The following is a 17,149-nucleotide window of genomic DNA, read 5'->3' as shown; positions in this document are numbered from 1 at the left end:
AATTGTTGAAGCCCTGACTTTTCCTTTGTTTAGATAATAGGAGCTTACACTTACCTCAAATTTTATACTCCTCAAAACCCTTCCCCATAGCTTATTTCAGCGGATCCTCATATGAGCCCTGTGAGACAGATAGGGCAAGAAGGACCACTCCTATTCGACAAATACGGAAACAGGCTAGAGCAGCAAGTGGCTAGCCCAAGGCAAGTGAGAGCTGGGCCTCTGGTCCACTCAAAGAGGCACTGCCTAGGAGTCAGTCATCTGGAGGAACCTGTTCTGAAGGTTACTTCCCCCCCTCCCTTTCTTCCTTGTCCTTCTAACAAATTCTTTCTTCTCTTGTCTCTTGTCTCATTTTGCACTTAAGAAATATTACTTTCATATCACCTAGAGTTGCTCTTTAGTTCCTATTACTTTTGTTCTGGAATGGAAGACAGTCCCAGGCATCTTTAGGCCTGGAAATATTCTGGTTATTCATTTGACATGAGGGCTAAACCCCCAAATGTTGTTTTTTCTTGAAATTTGAAGTCATTTCTGTCATTGAAGGAATAACTTCTGCAAAGGTCCAAATAATGTATATTATAAAGCAAGAAACTGTAAACAGTTTGGGGTGACATATTTGTAGATAATTTTTTGGCTTTCTAAAAGGGATTAAAATTGAAGTCAGAAAAGATGGACTTATTCAGGAATTACAAATCTACAAATCATATATAACAAAACAGATCCTAGAGAATCGAAGATCAGACATTCTCCCAAGCTTTGTTATATCAAGGGAGGAAGTGTGATCTGTTAAGAGTACAATGTCCTTGGGAAGGATTGAAAAAGGTATCACCAGGCTATGTTTAGGTCCAGAGGCAAAAAGAGGTACCAACTTAATTCATATGGTATCTCAGCTCCTGGATTTACTGGCTGATGCAACCTTAGGTAAATTCTCAGTGCATCAATTTCTTCATCTTTAAGGTGTGATTCATAGTATGTACCTTACAAAGTATAGTAAAAACCAAATTAGCTAGTAGCCAAGAAAATACTGGGTAAACTCAATCTCACTATAAAAATATGTGGACTATCTTTTTTTTTTTAATTTTTTTTTTCAACGTTTATTTATTTTTGGGACAGAGAGAGACAGAGCATGAACGGGGGAGGGGCAGAGAGAGAGGGAGACACAGAATCGGAAACAGGCTCCAGGCTCTGAGCCATCAGCCCAGAGCCTGACGCAGGGCTCGAACTCCCGGACCAAGAGATTGTGACCTGGCTGAAGTCAGACGCTTAACCGACTGCGCCACCCAGGCGCCCCTATCTTTTAGATATCTTAATAATTTGGGGGGCACCTAGGTGGCTCAGTTGGTTAAGCATCTGATCTCCACTCAGGTCATGATCTCATGGTTCATGAGTTCAAGCTCTGTGTCAGGCTCTGTGCTGACAGCTCGGAGTCTGGCACATGCTTCAGATTATGTGTCTCCCTCTCTCTCTGCCCCTCCCCTGGTAGTGCTCTCTCTCTCTCTCTTTCTCAAAAATAAATAAACATTAAACAATTTTAAGGCATCTTAATAATTTTTGTGAGATCTTGCCATTCACAACACCATGGATGGACCTAGAAGCTACAGCGCTAAGTGAAATAAGTCAGAGAAAGACAAATACCACATGATTTCACTCACATGTGAAATCTAAAAAACCAACCAACCAACCAAACAAACAAACAAAAAACAGGCTCATAAACAAAGAACAAACTGGTGGTTGCCAGAGGGGAAGGGGTTGGGAGAATGGGCAAAATAGGTGAAGGGGACTAAGAGGTACAAACTTCCAGTTATGAAATAAAGAAGTCATGGGGTAGGAAAGTACAGCATAGGGAATATAGTCAATAATATTGGGATAAACTTGTATGGTGACATATGGTAACCTCACTTATTGTGGTGAGCATTTTGTAATGTATAGAATTGTCAGATCACTGACAATGGAATGTCCACCTGAAAATAATATAGCATTGTGTGTCAGTTATCCTCTGTCATAAATAAGTAAATAAAGAAGTAAATAAAAAATAAGTAAATACATAAATAAATAAGAGATCTTGATAATTTTGGAAGTTTACAGCTCTGGGTACGGGGAATGGAGCAGTGAGTTACAAGGGACAGAATCAGACACAGCAACAGGCAGGTGGCCAGGTCTCTCCAGGCGGAACAAGATGGAGAGCCCAAGACTGCATACTAATGGCCGCATCTCCCCATTAGGGAGACTGCTGGCCAAATGACCGCTCTCCGGGAAACACAGAGTGCCTCTCCATACCAAAGGCTGCCTCCTAACTGGACTTTCAGAGGCACACAACATGAAGTTGACACCCTGCTGCACCAGGCGGTGCCATTATGAGGATGAACTGTGAACAAAATTGCCACGCCGCAATGTGTAGGCTAGAGTAGCAGGACGGTGGTTTCCCTAGCAGTAGGAATGTCTACTAGCCAGTGGATGACTCTGAATGACTACTGAATGACAAATCGTCAAAGAGCAGAAATGAGAGTATGAGAAAAGAGTGGGTGTGTTTCCATCTGAGGATTTGAGGGAGGAGCCCCTGCCTTCTGGCGAAGGGATTCCAAGATGAGGGTCAAATTTTCAACTCAATATGGGGAATAATAGAAGATTCACTCCTCAACATAGGGTCAGAGGTCATCTCTAGTGATATTTGCTTAGGGCCTAAAGACACTTGTCATTCGGCAGAGTCAAATCCAAAAGAAGTAAGGAGATGGTTAAGAAGCCCATGTAGATTTGGGTGCCTTTTATTCCCTTATAATTTTTTCAGCTTTGATAGCAAAAGGGATCTACTCTTGAAGGTCCAAAAAATGTTGTTGCTATAGGAACAGGTAAGCAGATTAGACTTGAAAGACCAGTTTAGGAACAAAGAATTTAATAGTCAGAGCTAAAGCAATTAACCAAGAAAAATTTTAAATAAACATCTTTTGGGTTTCTTATTTATATATTAATTCCAAGAAGATAAAATGCTATTATAGAATGGGAGTACCACATTTTAACATTTTAATTACACCATGACTGGTATAGACTATACTTACACAATCAGCAGAAAGGCCTTATTAATCTGAAGTACACATTTCTAACTCTCTCTTGATTGCATTGTAATTGACAAATACAGCTTTAAATTCAGCAAGAACATGAGAATCATCTTTGATTTTCCTATAGTTCCTCAGAGGAGAACACATCTAAAATAAAAGAGACAGTGAACTGCAGAAAGTTTTTTGTAATCAATCTCTATACCTAGAGACATACAAGCAAAATTGTAGAAGTAAACAGCGAAGTGTGTAGGCTGATAATTGTTAATATTTTATGTTTTCCCAGTCCAACATTCTTTGTGAACACAGATATGTGAGAAGAGAGTCAAAGACTCAGCAGCACTCCTGCCTCACTGTGGATGTTCTGTTTCTTCCTATCAAGGAATACACTGCATCCCAGCATTAGGGATTTGCTGAAATCATTAAAGTTCTGAACAGAACTTGCTAGACTCGTGAGGCTCAAAAATGCTTCATAAAGTGGCATTGTGCTTCTCTCCCTTTCTGTTTCATTTAAAAAGAGAACATTCTTGATAAAATGAATACAGTGTTTTCATTCTAGCAAATTTCTGCTGTCAGAGATTACATTTATGGGACAGAGAGACTTTTTGGACACTACCTTTTCTCACATAATACCAGAGTCAAATTGCAAAGAAGCATGTGAATGTCTGAGAGAGTGTGTGTGTGTGGTGCATACGCATGTGTGTGCATGTGTGCATGCATGTGTGTGTGTGTGTGTGTGTGTGTGTGTGTGTGTGTGTGTGGCAGGGGACAGTATCGGAGGCTGGGGAATGGGAATAGGAAGAGGGGAGTGTGGCTAGAATCTTACCATTTCATTCTCTTCTCCTTCATTGAGCAGAGCGTGCTGGCCCTTCTCAAAGTGGTCCCCCATGAAAAAGTGATTCCACTTCTCCCTGGCCTTCCTGAGCAGGAGCCTCCGAGACCAACCTGCCGAGCCACCGCAGCTAGCCAGCTGACTGAAAGAGTTAATGATTCTCCAGGTTAAGACTCCTTCTTGTGCACACACCTACTCTCGGCAAATGACAATACTTAGCAAACTGAACTCCTCCCACCAGTCGCCCTCTGCTAGGAGGAATTTCTGCCTTGCTTACAGCATTGTCTCAGAGCAGCTGTCCCCAAAGAGGCTGCTCCCATGCCGGTCTTTTTGTGCCCAATTTACAGGGAAAGAACTCATTGCCTGCCCAGTGCCTGCCAGCATAAGACATCTGACTGCAAATCCAACAGGACAATGCCGAGTTGGCAAGACCTTTCCGAGGAGTGGGGGAGCGGGCTCAAGAACTCCCAGGTCACTGCTTTATTCACAGAGGCTAAGGAATTGGGGTGGGGGGGGTGGGGAGGGGTGGCTGACAGAGCTGCAGATTTTATTTGATTACTGAAAGCCCCAATCCACCAGCTTTTAATAGTATCCTCATTCATTTTGCTTACAAAAGGTACAAATTACGACTAATCCTCTTCCAAAGTTATTTGTAATCACATTTCTTTGTGCATGCAAAAATGTTCTACTCAATGTGTATGTGGAATTGAGTTTACTTTTGGGAAAACCATAGAGAAAGAACAAAGGTATAAGCAAACTATTGTATGTGGTCTCCTCTCACGAAGATATTGGTGGTTAAACTCTTGAGGAAGTCTAGAAATAAAATATTCACATGACTATGTGGCAAGACTAATTTTTTAATTTATCCACACCTTCATTCAATATACATAATCTGAGCACGGGGACTGCCCATATAAATCAAGTGATATCTGCTACCCTCAGACTGACGTCAGGATTCAAACGTACAAATAAATATGATAGAAGGCGGTTTATTACTATGAAAGCTGGACCAGAAGTCTGAGAGAGCTGTCAGAAGCCTCAACATGGTGTAGGGGAACACACAGCCACTGTGGCTCTGGAGAGAAACCTGGATCCCAGCTGCTGGTCCATGCTCTGTGAGCCGTGTGATTATTTAACCTACAGGAGCTGCCTCTTCTCATCCAGTAATTTGAGGCATTGAATGAGGACTTGGGAGAGCATATTGTACAGCTCTAATCAAGTGCTGTTGGTGCCATTAAACTAAAGGTCCAATATAACAGCAGGTAGTAGTACATAGAGGTTAAAGGTGTGTGCCCTGAACTTGAAGAGCCTGGGTTTCAATTTGGGCTGTGAACCAAGATGGCCTAGTTCTGCCATTTTAGGATAATACATGTCATAAGCTTTAGAAAACCTTTATTTCCTCACATAAAGGTAATGATAATAGAACTTACCTGAACTAGAACTTCCTAAAACTGTTGTGTGAAGAACAGTACAAGGGAAGAAGTATGTGTTCAATAAAGTAGAGTTATTTTTACCTTCACCGTGTCCACTCACTCCTTCAAGCTACAACTCTTGGCACTAATATCCCCAACTTGACCCTAGTAGCCCTAACAAGACCACGACTAGGGGTGCCTGGGTGGCTCAATCGCCTGAGTCAGACTCTTGACTTCGGCTCAGGTTATATCTTATGGTTCATGAGATTGAGCCTCACATCAGGCTCTGCATGTTGTCAGCTGTGGATCCTGCTTGAGATTCTCTCTCTTCCTCTCTCTCCGCCTCTCTCTCTGTCAAAATAAATAAACAAACTTAAAAAAAAGATCAAGACTAAAGTGTGTGTGTGTGTGTGTGTGTGTGTATGCATGCATGCACATAAAACCTTGATCAAATGATAAAGTATCAGCAAGATAAACATAAAAAATACTAAGCTATTGTAATATGAATTACAAAATATATGCATACTGTTTTGAGTTTCCAAATATCATTAGCACACATTTCATCAAATGAATAGAAGTGAAATTAGCATTTCACCACAAGATCAAAATACAAGGAGTATGGGATTTTTTTGGGGGGGGGGATGAAAATGTTCCAGAATTAGACAGTGATTTTTGGCTGCACAACTTTGTGAATATACTAAAGTTCACTAAATTGCACACCTTTAAAGAGCGATTTTGTGAGTGAGAGTTATCTCAATAAAAAACTTACCTCACAGAAAGGTAAGTGAACCCGTTAGAGCTCCAGCAGGCAGTCGTTCAAATATGTAGGAGAGAGATGATTACAGTGAGATTTCAAAGTTTGCACCAACTGATGGGGGTTGAGTGTTAGTATGTAAAGTGGTGATAAGCATCCTGATGCCAGAGTGCAGGTAAGAGAAGAGGGTTTCATTCCCTTGTCCATAATTGGTAATCCTTGCACTGGTGCCCCTGGCTGGGATCCTCAATACACTTGGCAACTCGGGCACCACCGTGGGTGAGGATGAGTGTGCAAATGATTAAGAGTTCAAGGAAAGCCTTCGCCCAAACTTATGTCACTCAACAAATCTACTCATGCAATAACAATATTGAAGCCAAACTTGAATAGCAAAAGAAGTCCCTAAGAACACGAAACATTTTTGTGAAACCCAGGGAAATCTGTAGGAAATCATCTCCAACGACATGGCCCAGTAGAACCGACGACTGTGAAATAGTGACAGTTTCCTCACGTTCCTCCAGGAGTTCTAATAGTAAAACATCCCAGTGCCCCAATGGCAGCGTGACTTCTGAGCAGTGATCTTCCAGTATATATACAGGTTCATGTGCTATATACAAAGTGTTCTGCAAGGAATGTTGCCTTTATTTGGCTAGGAAAGCCTCTGTGTGGAGGAAGCATTTGAGAAGGGCCTTGAAAACAGACAGGGAAGGAAGGTCTTAGCAGGTGGAGATGCTGAAGCCTGGTCTGGGAGTGGGGCCACTCCCAGAACAAGAATTTGAAGCAGGGGAGCCATCAGAAGGAGAGGCACACAGCTTTGTCCAGGGTGCATTCATCACCTTTCCTGTAGCCAGGCTGTGTGACGGAAGAAGAGGAGAGTGAGATGTGGCAGAAAATACAGATCAAGGCCATTCCAGGGAGGTCTTGAATTTGAGGCCTGGGTCTGGACTTAATGCAATGGGTAATGGCACAAGTGAAGGCAAACTGATTTCATAAATACACACATTTTTTTGTGATCAGCTCCTGTGTAAATATTATAGGAATCATTGCATCAGCAGGTTCTAAAGTGATATTAAACGCCTTTGGAGAGTTCCCTTGAACCCTCTAAGTGACATCCTCAATTTCCCTGTTGGAAAGTTTAATTTTTTTGTTAAAAAATAATTTAATAGACTTTATTATTTAGACTAGTTTTAGGTTCACACCAAAATTGAGCAGAAGGTACAGAGATTCCCATATACTTTCTGTGTATACACATCCATCCCCCCTATTGTCAACACCCAGAATGATGCATTTGTTACAGTTGATGAACCAACCTCAACACATCATTTTCACCCCAAATCCAAAATTTACATTAGTGTCATACATCCTATGAGTTTTGACAGATGTATAATGGCATATATATCCACCATCACAGTATCATACAGACTAGTTCCACTGCCCTAAAAATTCTCTCTGCTCCTTATATTCATCCCTATGTCTCTCCCAACCCCTAGCAACTACCGATTCTTTTACTATCTCAATCATTTTGCTTTCTCCAGAATGTTATACTATTGGAATCATGCAGCATGTTGCCTTATTAAAGTGACTTCTTTCCTTTAGTAATATACATGTAAGTTACCTCCACGTCTTTTTGCGTCTCAATAGCTCATTCCCTTTTAGAGCTGAATAACACTTCACTGCCTGGATATACCATGGTTTATTTATCCATTCACCTCCCAAGGACATCTCGGTTGTTTCCAAGTTTTGGCAATTATGGATAAATCTGCATACATTCATGGGAGGACTTTTGTGTAGACACATGTTTTCAACACGTTTGATAATGTTGTCAGGGAAGTGCAAATTAAAACAACAATGAAATATCACTACAAATCTATTAAAATGGCCAAAATTGATATCACCGACAACACCAAGTGCTGACAAGTATGTGGAGCAAAAGGAATTCCTATTCATTGCTGGTGGGAATGCAAAATGGTGCAAACACTTTGGGAGACAGTTTGGGGGTTTCTTTTTGTTCGTTTGTTTGGGGGTTTCTTACAAAATTAAGCATCTTACCATATGTGTTTCTTGGTATATACCCAAAGGGGTTGAAAGTTTAGATCAGTCTTTCTCTTCCCAGTTTGCCTGTTCAATATTTCTATTCTGCACTGCAGGTGCCTCACATATGGTGAGAAGAGCAGATATGGATTTGGTGTGGTCTGAATTCAAATTGTGACATTTTGCTGACAGTTTCCATTTATTCATTTAATACTTATTTGATTGACTTCAGTATACCAAGACCTGTACTAGATGAAGAACAGAGGTTACTAGAATACACCTTTGAAGAGTGAAGTCTGCTGGAAAGCAAGACCAACACTAAAATATAAATTACAAAACATGTGCTAAATACAAAGGAGTGGCAGAGGGAGTCCAGGTAGAGAATGAAGCCGGGAAGGCTCTGTGGAGGTAGGGAGCTCTATGCTGGCCTAGATCAATGGAGATGGCTAGGGAAAACATTACTGGAAAAGGAGACAGAAAGCAAAGGCACAGAGGAGTTCTTGCACAAGAGCTCCTTCAGAGACTACGAATCACACACATATGCTGATGACCTAGAATTGAGAGGAATGTCTGAAGAAAAGTTGCTTCAGCCATTCTCTGATTCTCCCTCTGCACTCATTTCCTCTTAAACATTTCATCTCAAAATAAGAATGAAAAAGAAAAAAAAGAAAAGAAAAGAAAAGAGAAGAAAAGAAATAATTAGCTACCTCTTTGTTGATCTGGTATCTCAGCTTGCTCTCATTTATCCCACGAGCATACCTACTGCTCTGAGCAATTCTCAACCTCTTTGGGTGTATATAACAGATGTTAAATGGAAATAATGGCAGGACTAGTTTCTGCCAGCGCTGTGGGGATGCTGATACTTCTCTAGCCTAACCCATTTAGACGGTGTGAAGATAAGTGGTAATAATGTTTCATCATATATTAATTTCCACCTTTCATCTGAGAACTCCATAGCATATTACAAACATTATTCCTTGCAACATCTCTGTGAAGTACAGAGGTGAGTAATATTATTGCCCCCACTTGAGAGCTGTAGGAACTGAGTCACAAAGGGGTCAAAGAACTGTTCAAGGTCATGTGTCCTCAGCATGGAGTAGAACCTCAATCATGTGCAGCCTTTCTGCCTTGTCATCGTTGGCAACGAGCTGCCTCAAGCTACCTCTTTAGTCCTCATTACCCAAATCTGATATTTGTAGAATACTTGAGACTGTTGGCTATAGAACTTTATCTAAACTCAAAGTTTTACTGTTATTATTAACTAACTTAATCTGCACTAATGCATAATGTGGAAAACTGAAGATGTGATGTCCCAAAGAGGAATTACCTGCCTCAAGGTGCTGATGTGAAGCTCAATTGAATTAATTAATGTTTGTAAAACATTTAGCAACCCTTAGATTAAAGGGTCTAATACAAAGATACAAGGCTTTCCCTTTAATTACAGAAGAAAAGAGCTCGCTAATGGCTATCTCTACTTCTCAGAGGCGTTGTCTCTGATTCTCCCTGCTCAGCACTGGGGTCTGACCTGCTTTAAGGTGGTTCGGGGTGGCTCATATATCCACATTCAGAAAAGCCCCATTCCCGTGCATTCTGTGATTTCCAAAACTAAACTAAAAGATTCCTCTCTAAAGGTAAGGCGGCTTCCCCTCTGTGAAGCTTACCTTGGTTGGCAACTAAGATGATAATTTTAGGTCATGAAAGACAGTCTATTTAGAAAAAAAAAAAAAAGTCAAAAGAGTAAATCCCCAGGCAGAAACGTCATGCCAGTGTACTTAATTCTAAGAACTTTTAAGCTAGAAATTTGAATATAGAAAATAATACATTTTAGAGTGTATTATAGACTTATAAGAATTATAGACTGTTAAGAATTATAGACTGTTACAATTCAGCCTTAGACATTACTAAATGACCCTCATTGTTTCTTGGGTGAAGATAAAGTTCCAGGAAGACTGTATAATGACGTGTCCAAGGTTACAATAGGAAAGATGGGATTCAACTCGGGGACTGAAGTTTTGTATAATGTACGTCACATAGCACCATACTGCTGTCCACCTTCCGTAAAAGAATCAGAGTCAGATATTTGAAACATTTTCTCTAGAATATTTAAAAGAGAATTTCATTTGAAAAGCTTGATTTAAATAGAAAATTCCAAGGACCCACCAGTTGTATAAGGCTATGGCCATATCACAGAAATGTTGGGTGTTTCCCATCACTTGGGCAGGATAGAGAGGGATTGGGACATGACATTGGACATACCTACTGGGTTAAAAAAAAAAAAAAAAGCTACACTTGGGAAACTGATGAAATTGCAGGAGCTAACAAAGGAAGTTTAATCTAGCCAGCAACTGAAACTTATGTAAATCTTTGCTTACAGCTCAAGAGAGCAGTTGGCCAAGGAAGTGGGGGGAGGGACATAAAACAGAAGTAGAACATTTCCAACAAGCTGTTGGAGTCCAGCTATGAGGAACATGGGGCAGGTGATACCTGGAAATCCAGACAGCAGGAAGCTGGCTCCTGGAGTCCATCCTCTAGTGGCCAATCCCAATCAGAGACTTTGGGTCTGAGGCCAGATTCCAATACCAAGTCAGAGCCTGGCAAGAGAAAGACTAGTCCTTACTTTTAGGAAGGATCTGGGCTAAATATGGGTGGCCAGACAGGGACTTGGAACCTAGACTTAGGAATGAAGTAGGAGCCCAATTAGAAGTATCAGGGCACCATCTCTGGTCAGACTGGTAGGGAGTGTGATATTGCTGAGCACTGACGAGCCAGCCTGAGCAGGGTTCAGGACCTCCACCCTGGCCCCAGAATGACCCAAACACAGGGCTGGCCGCCTGGTGGGAATCAAGAACGGATCCCAGCTGGAGATGGAAAGAGAGAGACAAAGCTGGGACTGGCTATCGAGCCTCTCTGTTTCCCTCCTCCCTGATGTCCATTTTATGCTTACTTATTGCTCTCATCAACAAGTAAGAAGCCGCACAGAACATAGGAGACCCTCAAGTAGATCAACCCATGACATTTTGGGAGAAGACTAATGAAGTTCAGAGCTTTGATTTGTCCATATTACACATGTCTTTCAAGGCTCTAAGCAAATGGGTAATGGGAAATATTATTTCCTGGTGAAAAAAGAGAATGGAAAGCAGAAATAAGGCACCCCTAGTACTCAGACACCCCCACCCCCATTAGTGTGGCATCTGAGGGGGCTCAGGTTTTTGAGCTCTCCCTCAAGCCGCCATTAACTCTGCCAAAGACCTCAAATTAACAACCCAGTAAACACTGCGTTTGCCATGCAAATGCAACTTTGAGCTAAATCCTCCAGCCTCCAGCTTAATCTCCGTTCCCTCAGAGGGGGATGGGAGCTGTCCCTGTCTTGGCACTTCCTTCCTTTGCAAGTCCCTGTGAAACCCTCTTTTCTGCGTTGGCCACAGGAGTCTTACTACACTTCTCTCTGCACTGGGACTTGAGCCTGGTCGTCTCCCCCTTACTCTCTGTCTCTCTTTGGCCCCAGGGCCCTTGTATCTGGCTGGTGGTGTGTCTTGTTGCTCTGTTTATTTCTCATCCACTCTTCAGGAGGCGGCTTAGAACAGCAGAAGTTTTTTAAAACAGTGGTGGCTGTCAGTCACTCTACAAACCTTGGTCCAAACCCAGACCTACCATACCAGAGTCCCTGGGAGAAGAAACACAAGGTTTGACAACTATAGGTTATATTATACTTGCATTACTTTAAAAAAAAAAGGAGAATAAAAGAATAAGCTAGGTCTATAATCATGGCAAGCTGTCTATGATACATACCTGCAAGGTTAAGTTACAGAATGCTGTGTAGAACATTATCCCATTTCTATAACAGCAGAAAACATATGTATGTGGGGGTGATGGGGTATATTTAAGGGTATTAAATCAAAGGAGTCCTTGGACTTGGGATTTAAGTCACTGATCCCCATTTCCCTCTGCCACACCCCTGCCCCAAACCCTTGATGCACTGAAACCAGATCTAGCCTTAGATCACACACTGTATATTATGGCTCTACCATTTAATAGCAGTGGAAAAGTTGCCAGCTTACTTACCTACCCTATGCTTCAGTTTTTCACCTGTGAAATGGAATATTACTACTCTATTCTACGGGATGTAGTAAGGATATGTAAGATAACGTGTACATGCCCAGCCTAGTGTCAGAAAACTTAGAAAAATATTTTTAAAGAAAAGATACTAAAAATTTGAAAGTAGTCAGTTAAGCATCCAACTTCAGCTCAGATCATAATCTCACAGTTTGTAGGTTGTAGCCCTGCAATGGGCTTTGTGCTGACAGCTTGGAGCCTGGAACCTGCTTCTGATTCTGTGTCTCCCTTGCTCTCTGCTCCTCCCCTGCTCGTGCTTGGTCTCTCTCTCTCTCCAAAAAATAAAATAAAAACATTAAAAAATATATATGTAAATACATACACACACACACATATATATTTTAGGGGTGCCTAAATATATATTCAGGGGAGCCTGGAGCCTTCTTCGGATTCTGTGTCTCCCTCTCTCCCTGCTCCTCCCCCACTCGTGCTCCATGTGTGTATCTCTCTCTCTCAAAAATAAATAAGCAATAAATAAGTAAATATATACATATATATATTTAGAAGTTGAACATGAAGCTGTACTTGTGAATTTTGTCTTCCCTATATATGTGAAAATGGAGGAAAAAGACAATTCAAATGTTTTTATTTGTCTTTCTAAAATAAACACATCTACAGATTGATCGCTTACTTGTAGGGTGTGAGCCCACCAGCACGAGAGCATTCAGAGCAGCAATCTGCTAACCTGGAGACCTCCCAACCCTGGCCCATCTGCCTACCCAGGGCTTGCATTGGGCACCACTGGCTGCCCCCTGCAGGCCTGGTCCCAGCCTATGGGCTTCAGGACAAAAGCTTGCATGACTTTTGACAGACTGGAGAATCATCCAAGTATCCAATTACCTAGGCAAAATCCCTATGGGAGGGTTAACAAGCTGATAAAAGAAACTCCCCTGGGTACTATGAAATGCATTTGCGGAAACTTAGGATGGTGCTTACCTTAAGGAACAGGACATTTCAAAAGCACAGTGGGTCTCTTCAAATATCTGACTGCTCTTCCAGTAGAAGGATGGGCTTGATACTACAAGTCGAAGCTGGTTGAGAGCAAGGGCTTCAGTCCTCTTGATTGTGGCGATGTCTTCACGGGTGTGTCCCTGACATATTTTGCACATTACATATGTTCAGTTGATTGTAATTCAACTATAAGTCAATGAACTAAAAGAGTATTAGCCTTGATGTCACATAGCTTGGGCTCCGATTATTGCCTTGCCACTTCTGGTCAGTGTGATTGACAACAGATTCCTTGACGTCTTATCTTGGAGTTGACAAGAAGCTAGGAGAGAGAAGAGTCAGTATGAGGTAAATACTGCTGTTGCTATTGGGTGCTCTGACTTCTGCAAAGTTCTTAATGTTGGAAGGGGTAGTTTAACATAAGGGAGGGCAGTTCTGCAGTCCTGGGTTTCCCAGGGTCTTTGAAAGGCCATCAGAGATCACAGAAAACAGGAAGATTGTAGCCGACCTCTGCAAGTGTCACTGTCTAACAAGGGCAACCCCAGGCTTTTGTTTTTTTTATTTTTTATTCATTTGATTCATTTAAGTTTATTCATTTATTTTGGGGGGGGGGGCAGAGGGAGAGAGGGAGAAAGAATCCCAAGCAGGTTCCTTCCTTTAGCATGAAGCCCTAGGCAGGGTTCTATCCCACAAATCTTGGGATCATGACCTAAGCTGAAACCAAGAGGTGGATGCTCAACTGACTGAGCCACCCAGGCGTCCCACCCAGCCTTTTAAATAAGAGAAATTCAGAGCCAGATTATCTTGGCATGGGAAGGACTCAGAAGCTCACAAGGTGACTCACAAGGTGTCCCAGCCTTCTTCTTCTCTCCCTCCTGTGCTACCTCCCTCCCAGCACAGGTCACCTTCCCCAGCTGGCACTCTGCTGGCATCTGGCCGCTGGGAGCTTGCACATCAAAGGCTATGAAATAGTCAATTATTTTGGAAGAGGAGGTGGGAACCACATTCACTTCCTGTCTCTTTTTCTTTCATCATGTGCCCTTGACAAGGGTCTCTTCTCTGCCTTGAGGCTCAGTTTCCTCATCTGTACAATAGAACTGATATTATTTGCCCCATCTTTCACTGTAAAGCACTTAATACTGCCCAGCACAGAGTTAAGGCAGGTCATGAGGCTGTCATGATTGAACATATGTGAGGTAATGAGGTGAGGGTAGTCTAGGAGGGAATGCTTGAGTTTTCAGACCACAAGCCCTTGCAGGTGAGGATGGGAACGAGTCAAAGTGCTTCCTTCCCCTCCTGGTAACATAGATGTGTTTTAGACCGTGGTTCTTTGGAAACAATCACTTGCCTTTGTTTCTTAACCTACTCTTTTTTGCTACTGCCTTAAATTCCAGTTTCATTTACTAGAATTTACTACTTTAGTGATTATCTTTAATTTTGAATCTCCAGGTTCTTCTTTGCTTTGTCCTTCACAACCCTTGTGATAGAACAGATGGTCTCCAGCTTATACATTCTCTACAACTAAACATTCCATGTTCTGGACAGCAGCTGGCCTGCCTCCCTCCTCAAAGCACTGGTGACCCCATTTAGCTTATATTATGTCCTCAATAATCTGTGACTGCTCCTGGGTATGCAGCCCAAAACCGATGTCACAATGTCACACACACACACACACACACACACACACACACACACACACATGCACACACCTACATGTGCACACCCAGCATCCCAGCATGAGCCCTGGTCTCACTCCCATTAGATCCACTGGTGATATTTGTCTCACCACTCCTTTCCAAGATCTTTCTCACCCCTCCAACCGTCTCTTTGGGAGATCTACTGCTAATTTCTTCAACCCCTTTGGCCAAGACCCCATCTCTTATCCCAGATGTCATTCACAAAGCCTAATGTTATGGTTTACAATAATTTCAATTACTATTAAAGTATTTGATAACATGCTCATGTTAAGAATGAAAAGTTTTCTGGAAGACTATTTGCTAGTATTTATCAAGAAGAATATATTTATAATGGCAACGCCAACATTCATTGAATGCTTGCCTATACCAAACTCTGGTGTAAGGTAACTCACCTCCCCTCATATTCCTGTCATCAACTCTATGAGGTAGACACTTTTCATTCTCACCACTTCTAGAAATCTATTCCACTTCTAGAAATTGTTCCAGAGGGAATACTTTTGGCTACATTCAAAATGAATATGTAAAAAATTCATCACAGCATATAGCTCTAACTGAATATATCCAATGTTATGGAGGATAATGCATCTATCAGATGTCATATCTTTAGGAATATTTAATAACATGGGAAAGGTAATGGAATATTAAGTGAAAATCAAGATGTAAAATTTTATATGCAACACAAGCCCAATATTATGCATGGATGCATAGACAAGGAGAAAAAAAAAAAAACAGAAGAAAAAAAAAAGAAGCAGAACAAAACCCTAACAGTGAATATCTCTGAGTGGTATCTTTGCTTTATTAAATTATTTGTATCATCTATTATTTCACAATAAACATACTCTAATGTCATAATCAGAAAAAAATAATTTTATTAAACATAGATTTTGCTATAGCATAACTTCTTTAATGTCTACTTAACCTCTACAACAGACCAAGTGGAGAGTTCCACAATATCATTCTCCCTGAAGGGGCCAATGAGCTAAAAGTTAATATTACTCCCAAGGATATGGAGTTAATATTACTCCCAAGGAAATGTAATACAACTTTATTCCAATTGCACAGAAAAGACATAAAGAAGCTGTGCAGTTCACTTGGTGGCAGGAAATGAATCCTCATTAAGGATGCACTGAACTTCCCGAACTGCCCAAAAAAATGGAGATTTTGCTACCATGCAGTAGCCCTTCTCCTTTGCTCTAGGATGCTTCCTTCTTCCAGAATGTTTCATTTCTGTAATGTGCTCTGTTTCTTTTCTCCCCTCCAGTCCCTGCCTCTCCCAAACCCGATTGGCCCTGGTCCTGTTCATAGCCTCCCTGGGGTCCTCTGGTGACTCCCCTTCCTCTGATCACACGAGCCTGGGCAAGGCAGTCTGAGATCCTAGGTCCGCAGTGGTGCGTGTGCTCAATAAAAATGGGAGCACCTGAAGCATCACCGAAGAGCTTTGGCAAACAATTGATTCCATGACAAAAGCAGCTTCTCTCTCTGGAGAAAATAGTAAAAGTAAAGGCAAAAATCATTCATGCAATTGCACACAGTAATGGACACTTCACTTAACCATTATTTCTTGGGCATAGTGAAAGAACATGAATTTGTAGTCACCCCAAATCCAGACATTAGCCAGGCTCTACAGCTACGTGGGGGAGTCTGTGCAAGGCTGCAAAGATTGCTCATCTATAAAACAGGTCTAATAACTTCACAGTGCTGTTGGAAGAATAGAAGTGTACAAGATGTGTACATGAGAGAACATAAACCTAGCACTCAGATCTTTGTTTCCAATACCATTTTCCAAGAAAAAGATCCAGGTTTCCTTGGAAAAATGACTGATTTTAGGACTAGAGCAGCAAATAAACAAGATGAGCCTGGAGACTCTTCGAGTGCTAGAAGGTAAGGAAGTGCTCAAAATCAAAACAAAACCAAACAATGGTGGAGATATATCAAGAAGGTACTGAAGCAACTGAATACCACCCCCCCCCCCCGCAATGGCCAAAGCTAAAACAAAACAGTCTAAGCAAGAAAATATAAAAATTGGATTTGGATTATAACCCAATGCATAAAATTGATATCCATGAATCCACACTGATGTCAATAAAAGATAGAGTAAATAAATAAAGAGGGGAGAAGAGAGACCTCTCCTACACAGAAGAATCCAAATAATTTATGTAGATACTGCCCCCCTGCCCCAGGCAGGGTTACATAGCTCTCCACTCATGTGTAGTCTGCACATAGCGACTTCCTGCCAAAGAGTGCAGTATAGAAAGAGGAAAAAAATAGTAACTGAGTGGTGGAGAATCCTGACACACTCTCCCTCAGCCAGGTGA

At 41.6% G+C, this 17,149-nt stretch overlaps 1 protein-coding gene across 4 annotated transcripts in view; it reads right to left on the bottom strand.

The window, feature by feature from the left end:
- ATP13A4 (ATPase 13A4) overlaps nucleotides 1-5,568 on the bottom strand; it is a 122,359-nt gene extending 116,791 nt beyond the window's left edge. For 2 of the 4 annotated variants that reach the window (XM_045037120.1, XM_045037121.1), the window contains exon 1: nucleotides 3,874-5,568. In XM_045037120.1, coding sequence (XP_044893055.1) covers nucleotides 3,874-3,936 — 63 coding nt within the window. In that variant the 5' untranslated portion in view covers nucleotides 3,937-5,568. Of the gene's footprint in view, nucleotides 1-3,050; nucleotides 3,198-3,873 lie in introns of all 4 variants that reach the window. The other 2 variants (XM_045037123.1, XM_045037122.1) reach the window with 2 other exon arrangements.
- Between the last annotated feature and the right edge of the window lie 11,581 nt (nucleotides 5,569-17,149).

This window comes from Felis catus, chromosome C2 (genome assembly GCF_018350175.1).
Source record: "Felis catus isolate Fca126 chromosome C2, F.catus_Fca126_mat1.0, whole genome shotgun sequence".
In the NCBI taxonomy this organism is placed as follows: Eukaryota; Metazoa; Chordata; class Mammalia; order Carnivora; family Felidae; genus Felis; species Felis catus.
Note: the sequence above shows the minus strand (reverse complement) of the source record. Positions and strands in the feature narration are given on the sequence as shown.